This window comes from Muntiacus reevesi, chromosome 3, assembly GCF_963930625.1.
Source record: "Muntiacus reevesi chromosome 3, mMunRee1.1, whole genome shotgun sequence".
In the NCBI taxonomy this organism is placed as follows: Eukaryota; Metazoa; Chordata; class Mammalia; order Artiodactyla; family Cervidae; genus Muntiacus; species Muntiacus reevesi.
In genome coordinates this window covers 172550198-172572241 of record NC_089251.1, presented here as the reverse complement: position 1 = coordinate 172572241, position 22044 = coordinate 172550198, and the positions used below count along the sequence as shown (strand labels likewise).

The 22044-nt window shown below is 50.7% G+C and overlaps 1 protein-coding gene and 1 pseudogene across 1 annotated transcript; both read right to left on the bottom strand.

The window, feature by feature from the left end:
- Positions 1-1669: 1669 nt before the first annotated feature.
- LOC136165154 (UL16-binding protein 1-like) lies at positions 1670-8289 on the bottom strand. The gene is made up of 4 exons (XM_065931148.1): positions 8166-8289; positions 2986-3237; positions 2487-2762; positions 1670-1847 (listed from the first exon to the last, which is right to left on the bottom strand). The coding sequence occupies exons 1-4, from the start codon at positions 8236-8238 to the stop codon at positions 1732-1734; spliced, it is 717 nt and encodes a 238-aa protein (XP_065787220.1). The 5' UTR covers positions 8239-8289; the 3' UTR covers positions 1670-1731.
- Positions 5916-7365, bottom strand: LOC136162904 (tyrosine-protein kinase RYK-like; annotated as a pseudogene).
- Positions 8290-22044: the final 13755 nt, after the last annotated feature.

Below are 22044 nucleotides of genomic sequence, written 5' to 3'. Positions count from 1 at the left end.
GTTAGAAAAGGAAACTTGAAATATTTATGTCTTTTGCAATAGCGAGATAATGACTTAAATATTCATATTAGGAAATAAAATGACTAAAAGAGACATTCAGAAATAATATTTTGTTCTGTTCAAAACACTCTGAAGTTGTTTCTCTGAACATAGAAAGAATCCCTGTGTTCTGTAATAGCAGATGGTATTTTTCTTGCATTATCATCATTTGCAACAATGAGATTGCCATACAGAGAAGACTCTGATTTTTCTCCAACTAGAAGACAGAAAGTGTCCTATGTGAGGAGATTTCTTGTTCAAGTAGTTGAACATTTCATTGCAGGGATTCCAGCACTCACAACCAAGAGAAAGAGGCAAAAGACGATGGGAAAAAAAAGAGACTGAAGAGGGTGTTCACCAGATGTGACTAGAGTCATGAGACAGTGCAGAACCTGCGCCGTCGTAACTGGAAGGCAGGCTCAGAACTCCTCGCTCTGGTCTCCTGGCTCTAAAGTGAACAGAAGCAGAACAATGGTGGCCTAGGAAAGACTGTTCCATGAGGGCAACAAGAGCACCTGTTGTGGCTTCCTGAAAGCACCATCTCCTGTAGAAAAAAAAAGGGTGTTTGTCCAGGAGGCTGAGGAATCCTGTCCCTTTCCTGGGGCTGCCCCTCCCCAGCCCCCTCCAGCCCCGCCCTCACTGGGGGCTCCTATGTCCTCCACCCCACCCCCACCCCAGGCCCAGCAGCGTCTTGTCCCCTCCTCCTTCCTTCCTGCATCACAGAGTCACCCCAGGCCCCGACACCCCCTGCTCAGGCTCAGGACTGGAGCCAGTGAGGAATCAACCTGCTCCCTTCACTCAGGTCCGGATCCTCCCCGAGGGGGGCCTAAAGGACCAGGGAGCAGGTCCCCGGAGGAGGGGCCTTGCTTCCTGACAGCCCTGGGGGGCTGCAGGCAAACCTCCTTCCTTCGCTCCCCTCCAGCCTCTGAACCAGCAGCACACACAGCTCTCAGGACCAGGGTCCCTGCCCCCATCTCTTTCTGGTCCCGCCCAGCTGGGCGCCTCCACCCCAGCTCAGGCCCACCATCCCCAGGCACCTCTGCTCAAGGAAGGGCTGCTCAGTGATGGAGGCTCTGGGTCCCCAGGAGGCTGGTGACGAGCAGGCCACAGGCTGAGTCAGAACTGCTGCTGCCCCAGGAGCTCAGGCTGGCCTCGCCCCTCCCCACAGTCTCTCCTGTGGGGCTCCTGCCTTGCCTGCCTGGCACAAGCCACTTCCTGTGAGGACAGGCCTTTGGAGCTGGGTCTGCAAAGGCCTTCCCAGCCCTTCCCCCCCTCCCCGCTGACACGTCATGTGGAGCCCCCATGCTGCTCTCAGCCCCAGAAGTCCTGCCCTCGCCCTGAGCGCCTGCTGTCCTCACACCACCCACCCTGGGCCCTGCCAGCCAGCGGTCTGTGCTCAGTCAGGGGACGTGGCTGAACCCTTTCAGCATCAATAGGCCCTCAGCCTAGTGAGGGCCCCTCCCTTTTCACAATGTCACCTGATAGTGAGGACCTCTCAGATCTCAGGGCTGAGTTTGTCTGAGTTCTGCTCTCAGATGATATGGGGTATTATTCAGCTGCTCATTTCCAGGACGTGGAGGTTCAGTGAGCGGCGGGGATTGGCTGGGATTCACCTTCCCCCTCCTCACACCAGGCCCTGTGCCCCTGCCTTCCCTGTGGATTCTGCCCTCAGTACCTGCTCCTGGAAAGGACTCAGCCCAGGAAGACAGTTATGATGAAACTGGTGAGGACCACGGGGAGGATCCAGGCTTTGGACTTGATGGCTGTGGCCCTGGGTTGGAATCTAGGGGGGCCCGTGGTCGGTGATGCTGCAAGGAGAGTAAGAGTGACGCCCTTGTCCAGACCCCAAACTTGGCAGATGCCTCCTCGCCCCCGACTCAGGTATCCCTACTGTGCAGACAGTTTACACCTATCACATGGAAGCCCCAGTGATAGATCCCCAGGCGAGATGGGGGGATGGGAGGAGCCCAGTCCTCATGGGGCTCTGACAGCTAATGGGGGAGCAAGGTTTCCAACACAGCCACTCAGTCCTGCTGTGATGTCAGAGACGGTGACATGAGGATGGAGTCCTCAGGAGCTGAGAGCAGAGGTGGTATTGACAGAATTCCAGAAGCAGGATTGGTGACATTTGAAAAATGATTCTGGAAAAGGGTACAGTGAGAAATAAATCCCAGAAATCAAAAAGATGTCTACAGGCTTCACATCAGCAAAAATCCATGTTCAATCTTCCAAAGGCCTGCGCTGTGAGGAGAGACGTCAGGAGGTGGAAGAGGAAGGAGGATGACAGAGCACCCCCGGTTCATTGTTCTCCCAGGACAACACTCCTCCGATGGATCACTTTCTCAAACACACACACACACACACACACACACACACACACACGCACACACACACAGGGTCTATGTCACCATGAGAGGACTATCACTTTCTCCTCCCTTCTCACTTACCTGAGGTCTTCAACATTTTCTCCCAGCGCACCATGAAAGCCTTAAGCCAGGCCAGACAGTCTCCCATGGAGACCTTCTTCAGGAAGTCTGTCACAGCTCTGTCATTCCCCCACTTCTCTTTCATCCATCTGCCTCCAGGGTGATCTACTCTCCAGTGTCCATTCTCCGAATCAAAGTGGAGGCTCATTAGTCCATTCAAGCCAAACTCCCAGGATCCACTGATGTGTCTGTCATCCTCACAGTGACATGTCATCCTGGCCTGTAGGGTGAGAGGGTCTGCTCCCACCGTGGGAAAGAAAGAGTTCAGCCTCTGGGCTTGACAGATTCTTTGCCCCACCTGGGTCCACCTCCCCTGGGTTCACCTCTCCTGGGCCCAGCTGATCTGGCCCTGGTCTCTCATGCAACACCTGCTCTTTCCTCTGGACGACTAGGGAAGGACCAACATCCAACTGTGTTTTTAAGCCCCAGTCTCCTCCTGTACTTCGACTTTCTAACTTACCCGTGACCCTGTGTTTCTCCAGTGTAAAGTCAAGCAGGTGGTCCCTGATGTCTTCAAGTGTTTCGATCTGTGTTTCCCAGGGCTTTACGGTTTTTACTTCTTCTCCCAATGGACTTGTGAATGTGATCTTAGCATGAGCACAATCATAGGAGAGAAAAACCTCTCTGTCCACATGGCCTTGAACCTCACACCATGGCTGTCCAGGTCTGGGCTGAGGATCGATGGTGAAATTATAGGACAGAGAGTGAGTGTCTGTGAAGGCAAACCGCAGAGAGGGTGAGTTTGGGAAAAGAAGACCCGTAGGCCTCCTCCCCCAGGGCTGTGACAGCAGAGGAAGGCTGCGGGCTGGGCTGACAGAGCAGGACCCCCGCCTGCCCCCACCCCTCACCAGGCACGACTGAGGAAGACGACGAAGCCTCAGGCAGGCAGGAAACCCCACAGCCCTAGATATGCCTCGTTTCCACCCTGCTCACAAGCTCTGCACGTGCCACTAACCCACACATACGTTTCCAGGGGTGGGCCAGGCTGGTTCAGAAGGAAAGACCCAAACCCAGAGGATGTCAGGGTCTCTCTGAGCATCTGTGGGAGATGCAGAGGGTAAGGGGGCTGTTCCTGAGGAAGCGGATCACAGCCAGTGGGGGTGTGGGTGGGAAGGATGAGCACAGAACCCAAAGCTGGAGAAGGGAGAGTTTATGATTACGGGTCTCTGGGCTTAGCAAGGCAGGGGAGACGTGGTGATCTCCCACTAGGATGGGTCTTGGAAGCCTGGAGAAAGGCCTGGCCCACAGGGCATGAAAGAGAAAGTCCAGAGCTTCCGAGGCAGGTGGTAGAAGAGGGGACCCAAGGCTCAGAGAAGTGACTGCAGGGCGGACACGGTGTGAAAGGGCAGGAGGGTGAGCAGTCCACCAGCTCCATGGGAAAGCCTGATGGATTCTATGGAGCCCGAGAGCAAAGCGTGGATGAGAAGCATCTGCAATAGCTCAAGGATGACTTTTGCAGAAGGTCAGGGATAGTGGTAGGACATGGTGTTCCTGCGGGCTTCTATCCGGAACAGGGATGGAAGTTGTGGAAAAATCAGATTCCAGGTGGGGATGCTCTAGGTCAGCAGAAAAGAGGTGCAGAGGTCAAAGTGATTAGAGAGTCTCAGTGTCAGCCAGGGCCTGACTGCAGAGAATATGATGCCGGCTCATAGCACAGGGCAATCCTAAAGGCAAACAGATGGGCAGGACGCTAGATACAAACTGCACCATTGAAAGAATTAAAGAAAGACAGCACACAGGCTGGATGATCAGGAAGCCAAAAGCAGCCATCCCTACCAAACATCTGATCCAGGCCCATTTTCCGGATCTGAGCCACATCTCAGAAGGTATCAACAAAGAAGCCACGTTCTAAAGAGGAGGGCATTTTCATCATCACATCTAGTGCAAAAGTCCTTCCATTCTTTCCCAAAGAGCCACATGGTTATTTACTGGGGTAAGTGAACCTGCAGAAGCAGAAACTACTCTCACATTCACATTGCACCTAGTGTGTTTCTAATATCAGGCACAGGAACCGTATCATCATCATGGTCCCCCAGTTGTTGAAGCGATGCTCTGACTTCTAGGCCATCAGTGGACAGCAGTCCAGGTGCTGCTTACAGTGGTTATCACTGGGTCCACAGATCACACAGCGGTCATTTCACATGCCCTGGTCTTGTGACATGCATGGAGACCTGAGTAGCTAGTAAATTATCACGGGGTGAAGGATACTGTATTATTGAACTCCAGATTCAGACTTCAGACCCTACCTTCCCATCCCCAGTAGTACATGTACACAATGTCCTGGAGGAAATACAGAGACAAGTAACCAAGCTACAACCTCTGGAGGGCTTCAGGGGTGTGGTCCCTATCCTAGCTCCAGTTAATTACCACTGTGGCCATAGGTTTCCTGTAATAGTACATAAGAAATATTTTAGGCTTCGCACACCCTAGGTCTCTGCTGAAATCTGCTGTCCCAGCACAAAAGCAGCCACAATTGTTGAACGATGAGCATGGCTAGAGCTGATTCTTGGGCAGATGACCCAGCAGAACCAGTGGCATCAGAGGTATCTGTGGTCAGAAAGGTGCTACATGCCATTTTCTACTTGAAAGCTCACAACAGAGACCCCAAGTGTCCAGAAGTGAGGCCATGTCACTTGCAGTGGAGAAAATCACATCACTGAAACATGGCTCTCAGTATTGTGTGGGGCCTGACAGAAATGAGGCCTCTGGTCATGGAATGCCAGAGTTGCCCATCATGATGTGGGCTTATTAACCCCTAATCATTAGTTCAGCTAGACCAGTCATCATATGATAGAAGTGGTTATGTGTTTTGGCATAAGCAGGGCCATACGGAATAAACAAGACCCACCAGCAGCTGGCCTAGATGTAACACTAGAATTGTTATCTGGCCACTATCCTCTGCTCACATCTGTGGCTTCCCCTAGGGCACTTTGGACCAAAGAAGCTACTCTGCAGCAAAGCAGAGGGGGGCATTAGCCCATAACTGCTGGACAGTTTTTATTTTCCTAAGAAAAAGTATTGCATGTTGAAGACAAATCATCCCAGAACTAGTGAAAGAAAGCAAAACTTTAAAGGTGAATCAACTGCATTATCTTGCAGAAGTTAAGAAAATAAAAAACAGTTGGAAGTAAGATTGTTATTTCAAATATGTGGGTTTAAACAATTTTAAAAACTCTTTTGTAAGAATATATCTATATCTCAAAGGCAACTATGTGTAAAAGATTTACACAAACATTTTTAGTTCAAGCTAATAAAAGTGATATTGAGAAAGTATTCCGCATCAGTAAGTCAGTCTTAGAAAGCTGAGATCCTAAAGCATTCCTAAAGCTCAGTGTTCTGAAAGACAAATGTGCTTCTCTGGTGCTGGGTGATGCATGTGACTGGCTGGCTCTAAGTGGGCCTCGACAGCCACCTTCCTCCTGACGCTGGGGGACTGTGAGAGGAGCGTCGGACACACGCCCCCAGGGCTGCACGGACCTCTGTGAGACACTGGGCCCTTAGCTGGAACTGCACCTCTCCTCTGGATCGAAGGCCCAGCACAACCCATCACATAAATGGTTCATCAGGACAGTTAATAGGCTGGGCTGTTTGGTAACCCTCTATCAGGTACTTGGCCACATCAGACGGGTAGATGTCCATTTAGGGTGTTTGGCCAGAGTCATAAACCCCTGGGCTCTTTAGTAGCAGCATGCTGACTTCTCAGTTGTGGCATGCAGGATCTAGTTCCCCCACCAGGGATCGAACCCAGGCCCCTGCATTGGGAGTGTGGAGTCTTAGCCACTGGATCACCAGGGCAGGCTGGAGAACTCATTATTAACCAGACTTTCAAAAGCCATCCATCGATCCCGTGTTTTTGCTATTCCCCAGACAGTGAGAGTCCATGGGGAACAAGACTCTGGAAAGGGACTGGCTTTGCTCTTCACTTGAAGTTGTTCAATGACAGAGCTCCTAGCTGCCAGGTCTTTGTGGAGGACTTCTTTCTGAGCAGGTAGCTCATTCCACAGGCAATGTGGACAGCCATGTGAACTAGCTTTTGTTGAGAAGTTGCCTGCGGACTATTGGCCTCTACATATTTGCACTGTCATAAAAACAATTTAAGATCCCCCAAGTTCATGTAAGGAAATCCACCATGGGCTTTTCCCCTTCTTCTGTTCACACATGGGTAATAGGAATATTTCTGTGATGAAGATCTCGTAGCTTACAACTTTGAGGGAGCATCGTTGTCACCTGAATTTCAGAAGCTTGATCTCTGTTTTTACAAAAGCTTGTCGCTCTTTATCCGAATCTTTTTCATCTACATAACCCCCATGGAAAGTACACCGAAAGGTACCTTCTTAGAGCACATCTTTTGAGTTCCTCTCCCTGGATAGATACTTTGATATCATTCACCTTAGGTTTGGCCTCCGAAAGAGTGACGCTTCTCAAGTCCTACTCCTCTACCCACAAGGGAGGATAACTAGAGATGGGGGCTGTATTGTTGGGTGTGTTGCCTCTCACATACTGAGACATCTGGGAACTCCCGGGACTGAGACAGCCCTTGGGAACTACTGCTGGCGCTGATGCTATCTTCCAGTTCAATCGTTTTCACACTATGAAGATGCCAAACAGCTAATACTAGCACTACAAGAAATATACCTGGACAGCAAATCCCTAGGCTGATGCAAAACACACGTGTAGACACGGCTGGAGCTGCATGTACAGGATCATAAATGGGTTCCTCTGCTGGTCGTTTTGTCCAAGGCTGAAGTTTTCCTTCCTCAATTTCTGGATGGAAACTTTTCCTTCGTTTCAACTCTAAGACTGTGAAGCTTTGTGAAGTTACTGTCAAGTTGAGCTGCATTTAGTATCATAACTTCAGAATCTACTTTCCAGGACAGGACAGCTGGAGCCCAAACACTGATACAGTGCGTGGGAGTTCCGGGGGCAGGGGGCGCCGGGGCGGCAGGCAGCCTAGCGGACCCGAGCGGCACCGGCGGCGGCCTTTGGCATGCGCGCCCCCGGGAGACGGGCGGCACATCCGTCCGGCTCGGCTCGGAGCTCCCGCCTCCACCGCCCAAGAGAAGCCCGGTCACTCGCCGCCGCTCACCCCCGCCCAGGCCCCCGGATGGCCGCGGAGCTCTCCTCGCCCGGCCGCCCTGCAGGTGTTAACTGATCAGTGATAAAGAGCCCTGGTCCTTCAAGGGCCGACAGCAGTAGGGACCAGAAGGGGCTCTGCGCGCAGATCGGAAACTTTTGCTTTCGGGGCTTCTCTGGGTCCCTTCCCGCCGGGAGGCTGACGGGTCCCAGCCCGCCGGGCTCCAGGACTCCCACTCCCGAGGGGCGGGCTGGGCCCTGGGGGCCTCAACAGCATTCCCTGTAGCGTCCTGGCCCCCTCTTCTCCTAGCGTCACCTCCCAAACTCCCCGCATTACTGCTTCACCCAAGGCACCGCTGTTCTGCCCCGGAGAGCCGGCAAGTAGCCCGGGGGAGTCACCGAGGCGCAAACGGGCCAAGGGAAGGGAAAGAGGAGGCGGCCGCGGCGCCACCTCGCAAGGAGTTTCGCGAACGCCTGCGCTGTCACCACCCCTGTTCAGGTTGTAACTCACCCAACTTCCACGCGCCCCGCCCCCCCCGCCCCCCGCAGGTTCATCCCCGAACTCACCGCCGCGCGTCCCGCTGAACCAGACAATCAGAAGCAGGACCAGGAAGCCAAGGCAGGTCTCGGGGCCACACATCTCTCCCTTTGGCACCTGGATCTCAATTTTGCACGAGAGGAGGGTGCCAGGTCAGTGCAGCGGATATCCTTTCCTCGGAGGCACGTTCGGCACTTTTATACGGCAGCCGGGTGTTCCCCTGCGCGGAGGCCACGCCCCGGGGCCGGGCGAGCGTAGGCGTCACCCGGGTGAAACCACTCGCCGCCGCAAGGGTTGTTGCCGCCGCCTCTTCCCACTTGAGCTGTGCTTGGGCTGATAGCCAGAATCGTCTTAGATCATTTTGTCATTTTGGTCTCCCTAATTAATACAAATTGATCAGAGGTCAGGGAAGAATCTCTGGCAAGAAGGTCATGGAGGGGAGAGCTCAGGGCTTCCTCCTTCCCCACCTTCAGCTTGCCTTGGAGGATCTGGGACCTTTCTTCTGTACTATTTCGTCAGGGTTTTCCACACCCTGTTAGGAAAACCTGAAGGAGTTTTTCAGCCAACCCAGTTACTGTTTCCGGTGCCAGTTCAGGTGGCAAACTTAACTGATAATCGTCGTGTGTCCTGACCCTTCCACTGACCTGCCCTTCGCTCATCTCTCCCTCTCCTCGGCTTCCTGAGTCCCAGAGACACAGCAGTGTTGAAATTAGGCCAGTTCATCACTCTTCAAGTTTGCTTCAGTCCCATTTGTTTATTTTTCCTTCAAAATGTCAATGCCAATGCATTTTGAAGAAGGATTCTGTATAATTCTACAGGGTGTTTGCCCCTCTTTTTTTTTTTTTTTTTGTATAATTGTACAAACTTTGAAAATTACATAGGTTATAATGATCCAGCATTATTTGTCATTCAAAAAAAAAAAAAAATAACCAACTTTCTCTTGGTCCCAGCAACCATTCAGGGGAAATTAAAGTTCTTGAAAGAAGGCCAATTCCAGATGGATTCTACTCTGGTAGAATCAGAAAACAAAAAGATGAGCAAAAGCAGTAAATAAATGGGTCCTCATCAAGCTTACATACTTTTGCACAGCTAGGAAACCATAAACAAAACAAAAAAGGCAAACTACAGAATGGGAGAAAAGATTTGCAAATGATGTCACCTTTGCAGGTAACAAGGGCTTAATCTCCAAATATATGAAAAGTTCTTATAACTCAATAATAAAGACAGGGAACCCAATCAAAGAATGGGTAGAAGATCTAAGTAGACATTTCTCCAAAGAAGGCTTACACATGGCCCAATGACATATAAGAAGATGCTCAATATCAATATTTATTATTTTTAATTAATTAAAATTTGTATTGTGTATTGGAGTATATAGTTGATGAAAAGTGTGTTGGTTTCAGGTGTACAGCAAAGTGATTCAATTACACACATACATGTAGCTACTTTGTTTACAAATTCTTTTCCCATTTATGCTATAACAGAATATTGAGCAGATTTTCCTATGCCACAGAAATAAGTCTTTGTTGGTTATCAATTTTAAGTATAGTAGTGAGTATGTGTCAACCCTAATGTCCCAGTTTATGTCTCTCCATCACCTATCACCTCTAGATATATGCCCAGGAGTGGGATTGCTGTATCATATGGTAGCTCTGAACCTGCCTGCAGTGCAGGAGACCTGGGTTTAATCCCTGGGTCAGGAAGATCCCCTAGAGAAGGAAATGGCAACCCACTTCAGTATTTTTGCCTGGAGAATTCCATGGACAGAGTCTGGCGAGCAAAAGTCCCCTGGGTGGCAAAAAGTTGGACAGGACTTAGTAACTGAATCAGCACCACATGGTAGCCCTGTTTTTAGTTTTGAAAGGAATCTCCATACCATTCTCCATAGTGTGTGCATCAATTTACATTCCCACCAACAGTGTGGGATGGTTCCCTTTTCTCCAAGTCTCTCCAGCATTTACTGTCTGTTCAGTTCAGTTCAGTTCAGTTGCTCAGTCATGTCCAAATTTTGTGACCCCATGGACTGCAGCACGCCAGGCTTCCCTGTCCATCACCAAGTCCCGGAGCATCCTCAAAGTCATAGACTTTTCAGTATGGTCATTCTGACCAGTGTGAGATTCCTTGAAGGGGGAAGGAGAACAAATGTCAGAGAATGAGTAGTAAAGCTAACTCATCTCAGCCCCAGGATCCAGGGAACCTACTGGGCAACAAAGACAGACTTTGGGGACAGAGTGGTGTTGGTGTGCACAGGCCTCGCTGCAGAGGTTTCTCTTGTTGCAAAGCCCCGGTTCTGGTTCGCTTGGGCTTCCAAAGCACATGGTTTAGTCGTCCTGGGGCACAGTGGGATCTTCCCTGACCAGGGTCAAACCTGTGTCCCATGCACTGGCAGGCGAATTCCTATCACTGACCCACCGGAAAGCCCCCGCCACATCTTCTTTACCCATTCATTTGTCGATTGTCATTTAAGTTGCTTTTATGGCGTCTCAATAGCTCAGACTGTAAAGAATCTGCCTGCAATGTGGCAGACCTGGGTTCAATCCCTGTGTTGGGAAGATCTCCTGGAGCAGGGCATGGCAACCCACTCCAGTATTCCTGCCTGCAGAATCCCATGGACAGAGGAGCCTGGTGGGTCACAGTCCATGGGGTTGCAAAGACTTGAACACGACTCAGCTCCTAAGCACACACACATTCTCCTTCCCCTGAGAGTGTCCAGGCCCTGGTTCCCACCTCTGACCCTGGGCCCACAATTCTCCAGCTGAATGGCCTCAGGTTCTGAGTCCTTGTCTCCCATGAGACCCATGTCTCCCCCAGGGTCTGGGTCACTCTGAGCAGGCCTTCAAGGCATTAATTCTCCTCCAAGAGAAGCAAGGGTCTGGGCCTGTTACTGTCATAATGAAGGAAAGTCTATTTCTCCAATGCCCCCGTGGAGCCTCCACCTCACATCTGGGCTGGAGTGACAATGAAGTTGTAGCCAAGTTAAGTGTCTGTGAGAGAACTCAGGTGCTAGCTGGCATGGGGAGTGCTGACTCAGTCCTCATGTGCCCTGCAAAATTCATCTGTTGCAACCTTGGCCCTGAATGTGATGGTATCGGAAGATGGGTGTGTGGGAAGTGATTGATGTGTTCCATTCAGTTCAGTTCAGTCTCTCAGTCATGTCCGACTCTTTGTGACTTCGTGGACTGCAGCACGCCAGGCTTCCCTTTCCATCACCAACTCCTGGAGCTTGGTCAAGCTCATGTCCATTGAGTTGGTGATGCTTTTTAACAGTCTTATCCTCTGTAGTCCCCTTCTCCTCCTACCTTCAATCTTTCCCAGCATCAGAGTCTTTTCCAGTGAGTCAGTTCTTCACATCAGGTGGCCAAAGTATTAAAACTTCAGCCTCAGTATCATTCCTTCCAAAGTATAATCAGGACTAATTTCTTTTAGGATTGACTGGTTTGATCTCCTTGCAGTCCAAGGGACTCTCAAGACTCTTCTCCAATACCACAGTTCAAAAGCATCAATTCTTCAGCCCTCAGCTTCCCACCTGAGCTTCTGGACAGACCTGGGAACACCGGCGATGAGCGGTAAGAGATGAGGGAAGGTGCGGAGAAAGGCAACATGGGAGGAAGGAGTTGGGGGACAGTGAGGGGTCTGGGCCTGGAGAGGTGGGAGGGGCGCGGTGGAGAGGGGTAGGTCCCCTCCTGGGTCCCCTCCCCAACTGGTTGCGTTCCCCACAGGAGTCCCTCCCCCTGAGTTTAGTAGGCAGGAGGGGATTGAAGGGAATCCTATTCCTCAGAGGCTCCAAAGTGAAAGTCACTCAGTCGTGTCCAACTATACAGTCCTTGGAATTCTCCAGGCCAGAATACTGGAGTGGGTAGCCTTTCCCTTCTCCAGGGGATCATCCCAATCGAGGAATCGAATCCAGGTCTCCCACATTGCAGGTGGATTCTTTACCAGCTGAGCCACCAGGGAAGCCCAAGAAATCTGGAGTGGGTAGGCTTTCCCTTGGAGAAGGCAATGGCACCCCACTCCAGCACTCTTGCCTGGAAAATCCCATGGATGGAGGAGCCTGGTAGGCTGCGGTCCATGGGGTCGCTGAGAGTTGGACACGACTGAGCAACTTCATTTTCACTTTTCACTTTCACACATTGGAGAAAGAAATGGCAACCAACTTCAGTGTCCTTGTCTGGAGAATCCCAGGGATGGGGGAGCCTGCCATCTATGGTGGACTGCCGTCTATGGGATCACACGGAGTCGGACAGAACTGAAGTGACTTAGCAGTAGCAGCAGCAGCCTTTCCCTTCTCCAGGGGATCTTCCTGACCCAGGAGTCGAACCGGGGCCTCCTGCATTGAAGGCGGATTCTTTACCAACTGAGCCATCAGAGAAGCCCTGGGCTGACGAGACGCTGAGGGAGGGAACGCAGTTCAGCCCCTGGGCCTGGGGGAGGCATCAGCTGGTGAAGGCAGGTGACCCCGGGTGACACCTGTCACAAGGCAGATATCTTTGTGTCGTGTTTCCAAGCTAAAAAAGAAAGTAAATGACAGGGGGTAACAGCTTCTTCCCTGTCCCTGGCCAATGTTGGGTTCCCTTGGGACCTCGGGGTGATGCTGTGCAGGCCAGAGGGTCCAGGCCCAGAGAAGGGAGAAGCTGGGGAGCCGGTCACCACTGAGGCCTCTTCATCACCAGTCCTGATGCACTGCTCAGCCCACACTCTCCATGCACACCTGTCTTCCACACTTCAGCCCATTACACACACAAGCCCCCTCGGCGTCCACACTGCCCTCATCACCCACAGCCCCCCCTGACTCTCCAGCCTCCCACACAGCCCCCCTCACACGCACGTGCTCCCCACACAGGCTTCACGCTTCTCACTCATATCTTTCCATGCTTGCGCACGTCACCCGTCCTGAAACTGTCCGTGCAGATCTCCTCACACCCGCTTCCCTCTGTGCACACCCCACCCCCCACCCACACACACTTTCTTTCACACACAAGTGCCCGCTTGCCTGCCCCACTGGCTCTCCACTCTCTGCAAAGTCACACCGCGTTCCCCTCCCTCAGGGGCCCTGGCTTCCTCACACTGTCTGTACACACTGCTTCACACAAATTCCACACAGAAGGCTCCCATCTACTTCCGCTGCCCTCCAGAAACTTTCCCCTCACGGCATTTCCCTTCACTCTCCTCCTCCTCTCTGGGTCCCCCAGGGGATCCCCTCCCTGGCCCTCTGCATACGCATACTGTCCACTCCCCTTCTGCCCCAGGCTCACCTGTCCACAGTCTCACACACACACACACACACACACACACACACACCAAGGTTCCCAGCATTCTCACACACTAGTTGTGGCTGCTCCCCACACATCCAACACACTCTTCCCAGCATTCTTCACTCTCTTCACATTCGCCTTCCTATCACAAATTAGTGTCACTGCCCCACACAAACTAAGTGGGAAATGGCAGCCCACTCCAGCATTCCTGCCTGGAGAATCCCATGGACGGAGGAGCCGGGAGGGCTACAGTGCACAGGGTCACAAAGAGTCGGACATGACTGATCAGCTAACACAGTCACTCCTCTCTCCTTCCCTCCTCCTCTCACGTATACCCTCTCTCTCTGTCTCTCTCTCTCTCACACACACACACACACAGTCACACTGACCAGTTCTCCCCAAGATACTGGGCCTTCCAGCTGCCCCAAAGCCACACAGAGCTCAGGTGGTTCTGGGAAGGGGCTGGCTGCCAGGACTCCGCCCCAGGGCTGAGGCAGGAATTTTAGGTCTCTGTCTGGGTCCTACCTGGAATAGTGCCTTCTCCTTTTTAATGTTCCAGCCCCATATCTAAAACTATTCACCAAACATGCTCCTACTGGCATACAGACCCGAGTGCCCACAATCAGTCACCTTCATGCATTAATCAACCTAAAATGAACGTTTGTGTGCTGTGCTAAATAGAAATCCTCTTTTAGTTACGTGATTAGCCAGTTCTCCCGTTGTCATGTATTGATCAGTTCTCCCTTCGCTGGTATTTCCTACTTTGTCTACTAGGTGTCACGTTTCTAGACATCCCTGGGTCTGTTTCTTGGCTCTTTTCTAAAACTACCTCCTGCCTTCCTTCTTGCTCACCAGTTCCCTTTGTGCTGGGAATGCAGCCTAAGCCCCCGCAAGCTTGGTTGGTACAGTGAAGTCATCATAAAAAAATTATCACAAATGCTATGGCTTGAAACAACCAAAATTTATTCTTTCAAGGTTGTGAGGGTTAGAAGTCAGAAATCAAGATGTCAGTAGGGCCCTCTCTGAAGGCTCTAAGGGAGGCTCCATCTTGTCTCTTCCTGACTACTGGTGGTTGCATGGAGAAGGAAACGGCAACCCACCCAGTATTCCTGCCTGGAGAATCCCATGGACAGAGGAGCCTGGTGGGCTGCAGTCCATGGGGCCGCAAAGAGGCGGACACGACCGAGGTACCGTGCACAGCTCTGTGGTTCCTGGAAACCCTTGGCGTTGCGGAGCTCATGTCTATTTCTGTCCTTCCATGACACTCTTCCCGTGGGTCTTGTCTTCCTGTATCTGTCTCTTCTATCCATGTCCACATTTCTCTCTCCTGGTAAAGGAACCAGTCACTGGATTAGAGCCCACCCTTATCCAGCCTGACCTCACCTTGGTTGGATTACATCTGCACACACCCTATTTCCAGGTGAGGTCTCTTTCACCTAACGGTAAGGACTTCCACACATTTGAGCCCCTAAAATAAAGGACTTTCAATAAACATTCATGTGATTCTCATTGGGCAAAAAAGGTACAACGTATAATTGAATTCTCTGCATCACTGAATATATTCCTGACAGGAGAAAACTTCCAAGTTTGTCCAGACATTAGTGAAAACTGAAAGGTTAAAATTTTTTCCGATATTGTCTTCTTCTCGTCCTGGTATGAATGTATGAGCTCAAACATCCTCTTGATTTGAGCATTGTTTTTAGGTGTTTCTGAGGTTTTAGGTGTTTCTGAGGTTTTAGGTGTTTCTGAGGTTTAGGTGTTCTCTGTTAGCCAGTTCAGTGCAGGTGCCCTTTCTAAGTGGGAAATATTAATCCAAGAGTTAATTCTTTTCAGTTTTGTTGTGCATGAGCTAGTTTAGAGCAGCTGATAAGGGTCCATGTGTGTTGTAGATAGTCCTTTAACTAATATCTTTTCCAGTATGCATAATTTCCTGGTTGCAAGTCATGGAACATCTAATCTTCATCCATAAATTACTGAGATAAGATTTAGAATCAAGCTTAGAATGTCTTTTTATTAATTCAGTTAGGGGCTTCCCTGGTGGCTCCTTGGTAATGAATCTGCCTGCCAACGCAGGAGACACGAGTTCAATCCCTGTCCGGGAAGATCCCACATGCTGCAACACAACTAAGCTCATGGGCCCCGAGTACTGAGGCTGTGCTCTGGAGCCTGGGAGCCACAACTCATACTTTTGTGTCAGGACATCTAGGCAGTTACACTTGACTGTGGTTTCTGCATATGTATTAGTCTGCTAGGTCTCTAAAGTAAAGCTATTGTTCTACACTCAGAATACCAAATATGACACCAAAATGTGGGTTTTAGAAACTCTGCTCCAGGAATCAGGACTCTGAACAAATGTATACTTCTGATTGTATCACAACAGACTGTAACCACACACCACCAACTAAGTGGTTTCAACAAGGCTTCCTGGAGGTGAGGATTTTATCACATGAATTAAGAAGAACACGTTCAGCCCATAAAAGCATGTGGTAACTTAACTACACATGAAAGTGAGTGTGAAGACATAAATTATGTCTCATTAAATCACATAAGTATATCCCTGATGCATTACCTTCTTAACAGAATTTAAAAAATGCCAACCCCCGCCCCCTGCCCCAATTTCACCCCACATGAAGAGAAGTCTGATGGAAAGAATAGAACTGGAAGTCTTAACTGATTGTGAGCAAATATTTGACTTTCGCAAATCCTCAAAATGACCAAGCAATACATCTTAAGGGCCCATCAACAGTCGTGGACAGTGAAGGAATTCTTAAGCATGAGCTTCTTTAGCTTCTTGTTAAACCTCACTCTGAGTAGAAGGTCATATATTAGATCAACAGCCAGATTGTCATCAAGGGTCAGTTTTTGCCACCCAGAGTTGGTTTAACATTGTACCTTCTCGTAGTCCACGGAGAAATATCCCGATGATGGAATAGCTGTTAGAACATTGGGGAAAATGTTGAGCTAGATAACGCTATCATCAGAGAACAAAAGGCTTTTTTCATCAAAGGGCTGGGAAAGCCTGAGTAAGATCTCAGGACAACATCCCACCCCACCACGTCTACATCTTGTACCCGGTGCCCCCAAAGGAGAAGACACTTGTCTTCATCCCCACTCCCACTGCACTGTCCTGCTGCCCACACCAGCCTCTTCTACCCCAGCAACAGAGTGGATCCCAACCCTAAAGGGAAGTGTGGGGGCCCAAGACAAAGACAGAACATCATCTAGGTAAAGATGGGTCCAGTGGACAGGGGCTTGGTGAGACCCGAGGCTCACCTCTCCGAAGTCCTGACCAGAACAAACCTGCCTAGGAGCCAGAGGGCAGCTGGCTTCTCACCTGCTGTGGTCCCTGATTTCTTCATAAGATTCATGACGGTGAAGCAATTCGAACTAACTGGGTGATGATCAATAGGATAATACCAGCGACCAATAGGATGGATGCAGACTGGCTGATATCTGGGGCCATTATTAGTGGTTCTAAAACGAAAAAGCAAAAGCCTTGTCAAACCTAAGAATACACCTTCCTCAGCACCTGCTGTCCTTAGACAGCACACGTTCCCCATATAGTTACCAACTCATGTGAAGCCACTCTTCAGGTCTGGCTGTGGAAAGATGAATGGGCTTCTGCTCAGTCTTCGTGGAGCTCATTTTTCTCCTGAGTTGTGTTAGTCACTCAGTCATGTCTGACTTTTTTCGAGCTCATGGACTGTAGCCCACCAGGCTCCACTGTCCATGGGATTCTCCAGGCAAGAATACTGGAGTGGGTTGCCATTTCCTACTCCAGGGGATCTTCCCAACCCAGGGATTGAACCTGGGTCTCCTGCCTTGCAGGCAGATTCTTTACTGTCTGAGTCAGTGAGACACAAACGTCCATCTGATTATCTTTCAGTTGGACATGTTTACTGTGAGTTCTTTTTGAGGAGGTACTTAATTCTGTCTGGGAAGGAATAAGGGCTTCATTAAGTGACACTGGAGCTGGTTAAAGGATCAGTGATAATGCATATATAGATTTGGGGAGCATTGAGCAGTGCCAGGGGTCTGGGTCATTGGTTAATGAGGAAGGGGGCTCCTGTGCTGAGGGAGGTGGGCTGGGAAAGGAGGGTGCTGGCAAGTTCTGTGCTATGCCCATCACTGACTCTCCAGACAGGAAGTCCACCAAAAGATCAGTCACTCTCTCCATCCATCATATTTTCAGTTGCACAAACATATGTGCTCATATCCACACATGAAGGCACTAGACCTTTGAAGAAAGCTACCACCTCCCCCACCTCCCCCACACCCCACTCAGTTACCTGTGGGCTCTGGGAGCAGCATGTTCTCCCAGTGTTCCAGGAATTCCCTAAGCCAATAACTGCAGTCTCCCACTGAGATCTTCCTGAAGTACTCTGCCAGTTCCTGGTTGTTCTCCCACTCCTCCTTGAGGGCAGTGGCTCCAGGATCGATGACTGTCCAGGTTATGCTCATGGTGTCAAGGAGGAGGACTGCCCGTCCACAGAGGCTGAAGAGCAAGGATGCACCAGAGCATTGCTCGGCTTCACGCTGACAACACAGCCTGACCTGCAGGGAGGGAGGACCCGCGCCCCCCCACACACAATGAATTCTTCTGGACTGTCCACAGTCCATCCTGCCAAGCCAGTAAAGTGTGTCTGCACATCTAGGGGCCTGTGGTCTTCTGACCATGACCTCCCCCTCTTACCCATCACATCCACCGGGTCTCTAAGGCTGGATCACATTCAGTCTTTTCACAGGAAGGACCTCCCTGCCTGCACTCCGCCCCATCCCTCTTTTGCTGTCTCCAGCTCCCCACCCCCTCCCATATTACCCCTCATCTCCTTTTTGTCCAGTTTTATGACAGGCAGGACCATCCTGAGCTCTCTTGCTGCTTCTCCCAGCGTTTGGCTCAATTCAGTCCACGCTTTGGTGTCGTTTACCTCCTCCCCCACAAACCCAAAGGTCTGACCTTGTTGCTGTCACTGTCATACTGGAGGAAAGGCTTTGCGTCCACAGAGCCCTGGACTTGACACCAGGTCTGTCCTGGACTGGACTGTTTTTTGACAGTGAGGTCGAGGCGCAGAGAGTGGGCATCTGAGAGAGAAAACCACAGGTGTGTCTGGGAGATTCCCCTCCAGGGCCCGGTTGCAGAGGGAGGGGTCTCTATCCCAGAACCCCTCCGCTGCTGCATCCTCAGTCCTGCCTCACCTTTAACTGTCTGAGCTTTAGTTAAACACTTTGATGCCACCGTGGATCTTTTCTGTCCATATACTATTAGCAGGAAGATTTCTCTGATATATGGTGGCTCAGGCAGTAAAGAATCTGCCCGCAATGCAGGAGACCCAGGTTCGATCCCCTGGAGATGGAAATGGGGACCCACTCCAGTATTCTTGCCTGGAGAATGGACAGAGGAACCTGGCAGACTACAGTCTGGCGTAGGGTGGCAAAGAGTCAGACACACCTATGTGACTAAGCAGGCACACGCCAGCTTCTGAGGTAGCAAAAACAGAAGACAGTGTCTGCTTTCTAGAGACTTAAAATCTATCTGAACAGACAAGACTTTCAACAGAATGGGAACAAAGATGCCATAGGACACATGCCACATTCTCGATGGGTCCCTAGGCATCAGGAAAGCTTTACTGGAGTAGGAGGTGGGACTTGCCAGGAGAGGGAAAGCTGCTCCAGGAGCATAGGCCCAGTACCCTGCCTTGGGCGGGGTCCCGGAAGGCAGGGTGTCATCTCCCGGGCAGCCAGTCCAGCTAAACCACACCCTCACCATCCTAAGAGCAGGTGGACAGGCACCCACCAGGGTGGAGCCCCTTCCCTCCCCATTTTCTCTAGTCCCCCACTCCCCCAGCAGAGCCCCAGATCCAGGACACTCACTGCCCAGAGTCTTCCCAGCTTCAGTCAGCAGCAGTATCAGCAGAAGATGACCTGTGGTGTGAGCCAGTGACTTTCCTCCCTGCAGTTTTAGGAGCATGACCAGAAAACGTAGCCTGGGGTGTGCCTATACCTGTGCCTCCTGGCACCGCCCAAAGCCTTCAGCCCTAGACTGAGGAAGCCCTGCTGAAAAACAAGAAAAATAACACTTATGCCCAGGAAGTATTTCTTAAGTTTCAAATGTAATTACTCATTAAAAAAAAAAATGACATTACAAAGCCAAATTCACTTTGAATAGCTATCCTCCCTCCAAAAAAGCCTTTTTCTGTTGTGGGCAAGAAAAGCCCACGTTTTGTTGGCTCTCCTGCTCACTCCATGAGCCACTTCTTCCTCCTCTGATCTTTCTGTGAACTCACTTCCTCCCTCACCCCCACCCCACCGCCGCTGCCATCTCCAGCTCAGTTGTCCCTTCTTTTCTCCTCTATCCACTTTCCATCCTAACCTCTCAAACTTTCTCTGTGATGATTACCATTCACTCCATTTTAGTCACTCAGTCGTGTCCGACTCTGCGACCCCCTGGACTGTAGAGCCCGCCAGGCTTCTCTGTCCATGGGATTCTCCAGGCAAGAATACTGGAGTGGCTTGTCATTCCCTTCTGTTAATCAAACCAGCAGCGGCCGACCCGCCCTTGGTCTGTCATATCAGAGGACGGTGTACAAGAGTCCAATCTTCCTGTTGGAGCCGAGCTCCAGAAGAGCCGTGAATTTATTACCGTTTGCTCATCGGCAAGTTGCAAAGTCCTCCTAGGGCTCCGGAGGAGCAAGCTCACCGCCAAACGTTGACGGATTTTCCCGAGTCCAGCAGCAGCGGCCCCTCCCGCCTTTCCCAGCCCCCTCCCCTGCCCTAGGCGTCTCCCGCAGGATGTCAGCCGCGCAGGTGGCTCAATCCCGCGGTCTCCCGGGTGTTGGCTTCGGGGTGGCGGGAGAAGACAGAACATTTCGGGGGCCCGCCCTGCATTCGTACTCACCGCCCACTCCTCCTCCGCACCCAGCTCCTGCGATCGGCGGGGCGCGGTCCTCGCCTGCCCGGTCCAGCCAGGGTCGCTCTCGCGCAGATTGAGACTGTCGAGTGCGCAACCACAGAGAAGTTCCGAATCTCTCCTCGGGGTTTTCAGTTTCATTCGCTCTTTCGAATCTCGGCCAGACGCCCCGCGGCCCCGGCTCGGGGAGCTCGTCCGGCGGCGTTCGGAGCGGCTTCGCTGGAGCGGGGATCCGCGGGCGGGCGCGGAAGAGGGGCCCCGGCGGAGGGGCCGCGCTCGCGGGACGGCGCCCGCGGGAGGCCCGCCCGGCCGGTGAGCGAGTCTCTGTAAGGAAGTGCCCGGGGTGCGGGGTGATGAGGAGGCTCTTTCCGGTAAGCCGGGGTGACTTCGGACCCGGGACCTGGGACGGGGGGCGGCCGAGGAGCCACGGGCGACTTCTCGGTCCTGCGGGGGCCGAGTTTCCCGTCGCTCGGGCCCCACCAGTCTCTTCTCTCTACCATCCTCTCCTGCGTGTCCGAAAGCGATTCTTCCCTGGCCAGCTGCCACAAGTCAGTCCTTCTTGGATGGCATTCCCTATAAGGGCAGCTAAATAAAGAGATGAGGTAAATAAAATACAAGGCAGCAGGCCATTTATTCTTCAGACTTTCCCTTACTCCCACCGCCCTTCCAGGAGGTCTGTGATCAAGTCTGGGACAAGTCAGAAGGCAGGGCATCACCCCGCCTCTCTAGGGGCAGCCCCTCTCTGCTCCTCCCCACGGTGGTTCCACGTTCACCTTGAACCTCCAGGGTCCCAGGCACGCGGTCTCCCCCAGCACCCCTCACTTCACACTGCCTCCCACACGGAATGTCTGCCGTGTATTGGTTTGATCTGATTTCAAATCCGCTTGCTTTTGACTTAAATGAAGTCAATCTACTTCTTTATGACTTAAATGAAATGTTCTAGTCCACTTGTTTATAACAAAAACAAAAAAGTTAGTTTTTCATGGTAAAGTTATTTTGAGACTAGAATGATGTAAGATGTTGCAGAGTGTTATTGAATCCGTTGTGGTTCATAAGCACTTTTTAGATCACCTGCCATGGGTCCTCGCTGGGAGCTAGTCCAGAGAACACACACATTATGGAGTGTGTGTTCATTGCTAAGAATTAAGCAATGAATTGTCTTTTACACTGACATTTTATAGACTGGTTATCATAAACACCAGTGATAAGTTTTCAAAACTTTTGTTCTCTTATAGACAACACCTCCATGTGATACCAACATTTTTATTGATATTTCTAAATACCTTTAGTTTTTGTAATTTAGTAATTGATGTCTCAGTATCTTTTATTCAATAAACTTTTGTAACTTAAATTAAACCAGTCCTGGGACTTTCAGTCAGTCAGTCATTTCAGTTGCTCAGTCGTGTCTGACTCTTTGTGACCCCATGGACTTCGGCATGAGGCTTCCCTGTCCATCCCAACTCCTGGAGCTTGCTCAAACTCAGTTATCAAATATCTAGAAAGATTATTTTAGGTAGACATTTCTAAAATATAATTATTTTAAATGGTTTATACCAATGATTTTATCTCATTTACATTTGCTTTCAGATTTCATCATATCAAGTCATTTTTCTTAAAACAGATATAGTAAGGTCTTATGTATTAAATCTAGGTACAATAAGGAGTTACATAATTTTGATGACTCTTGACATATCTATATCAATTAGATAAACAAACAAACATTAATACCAGATATCAACTTAATATTGA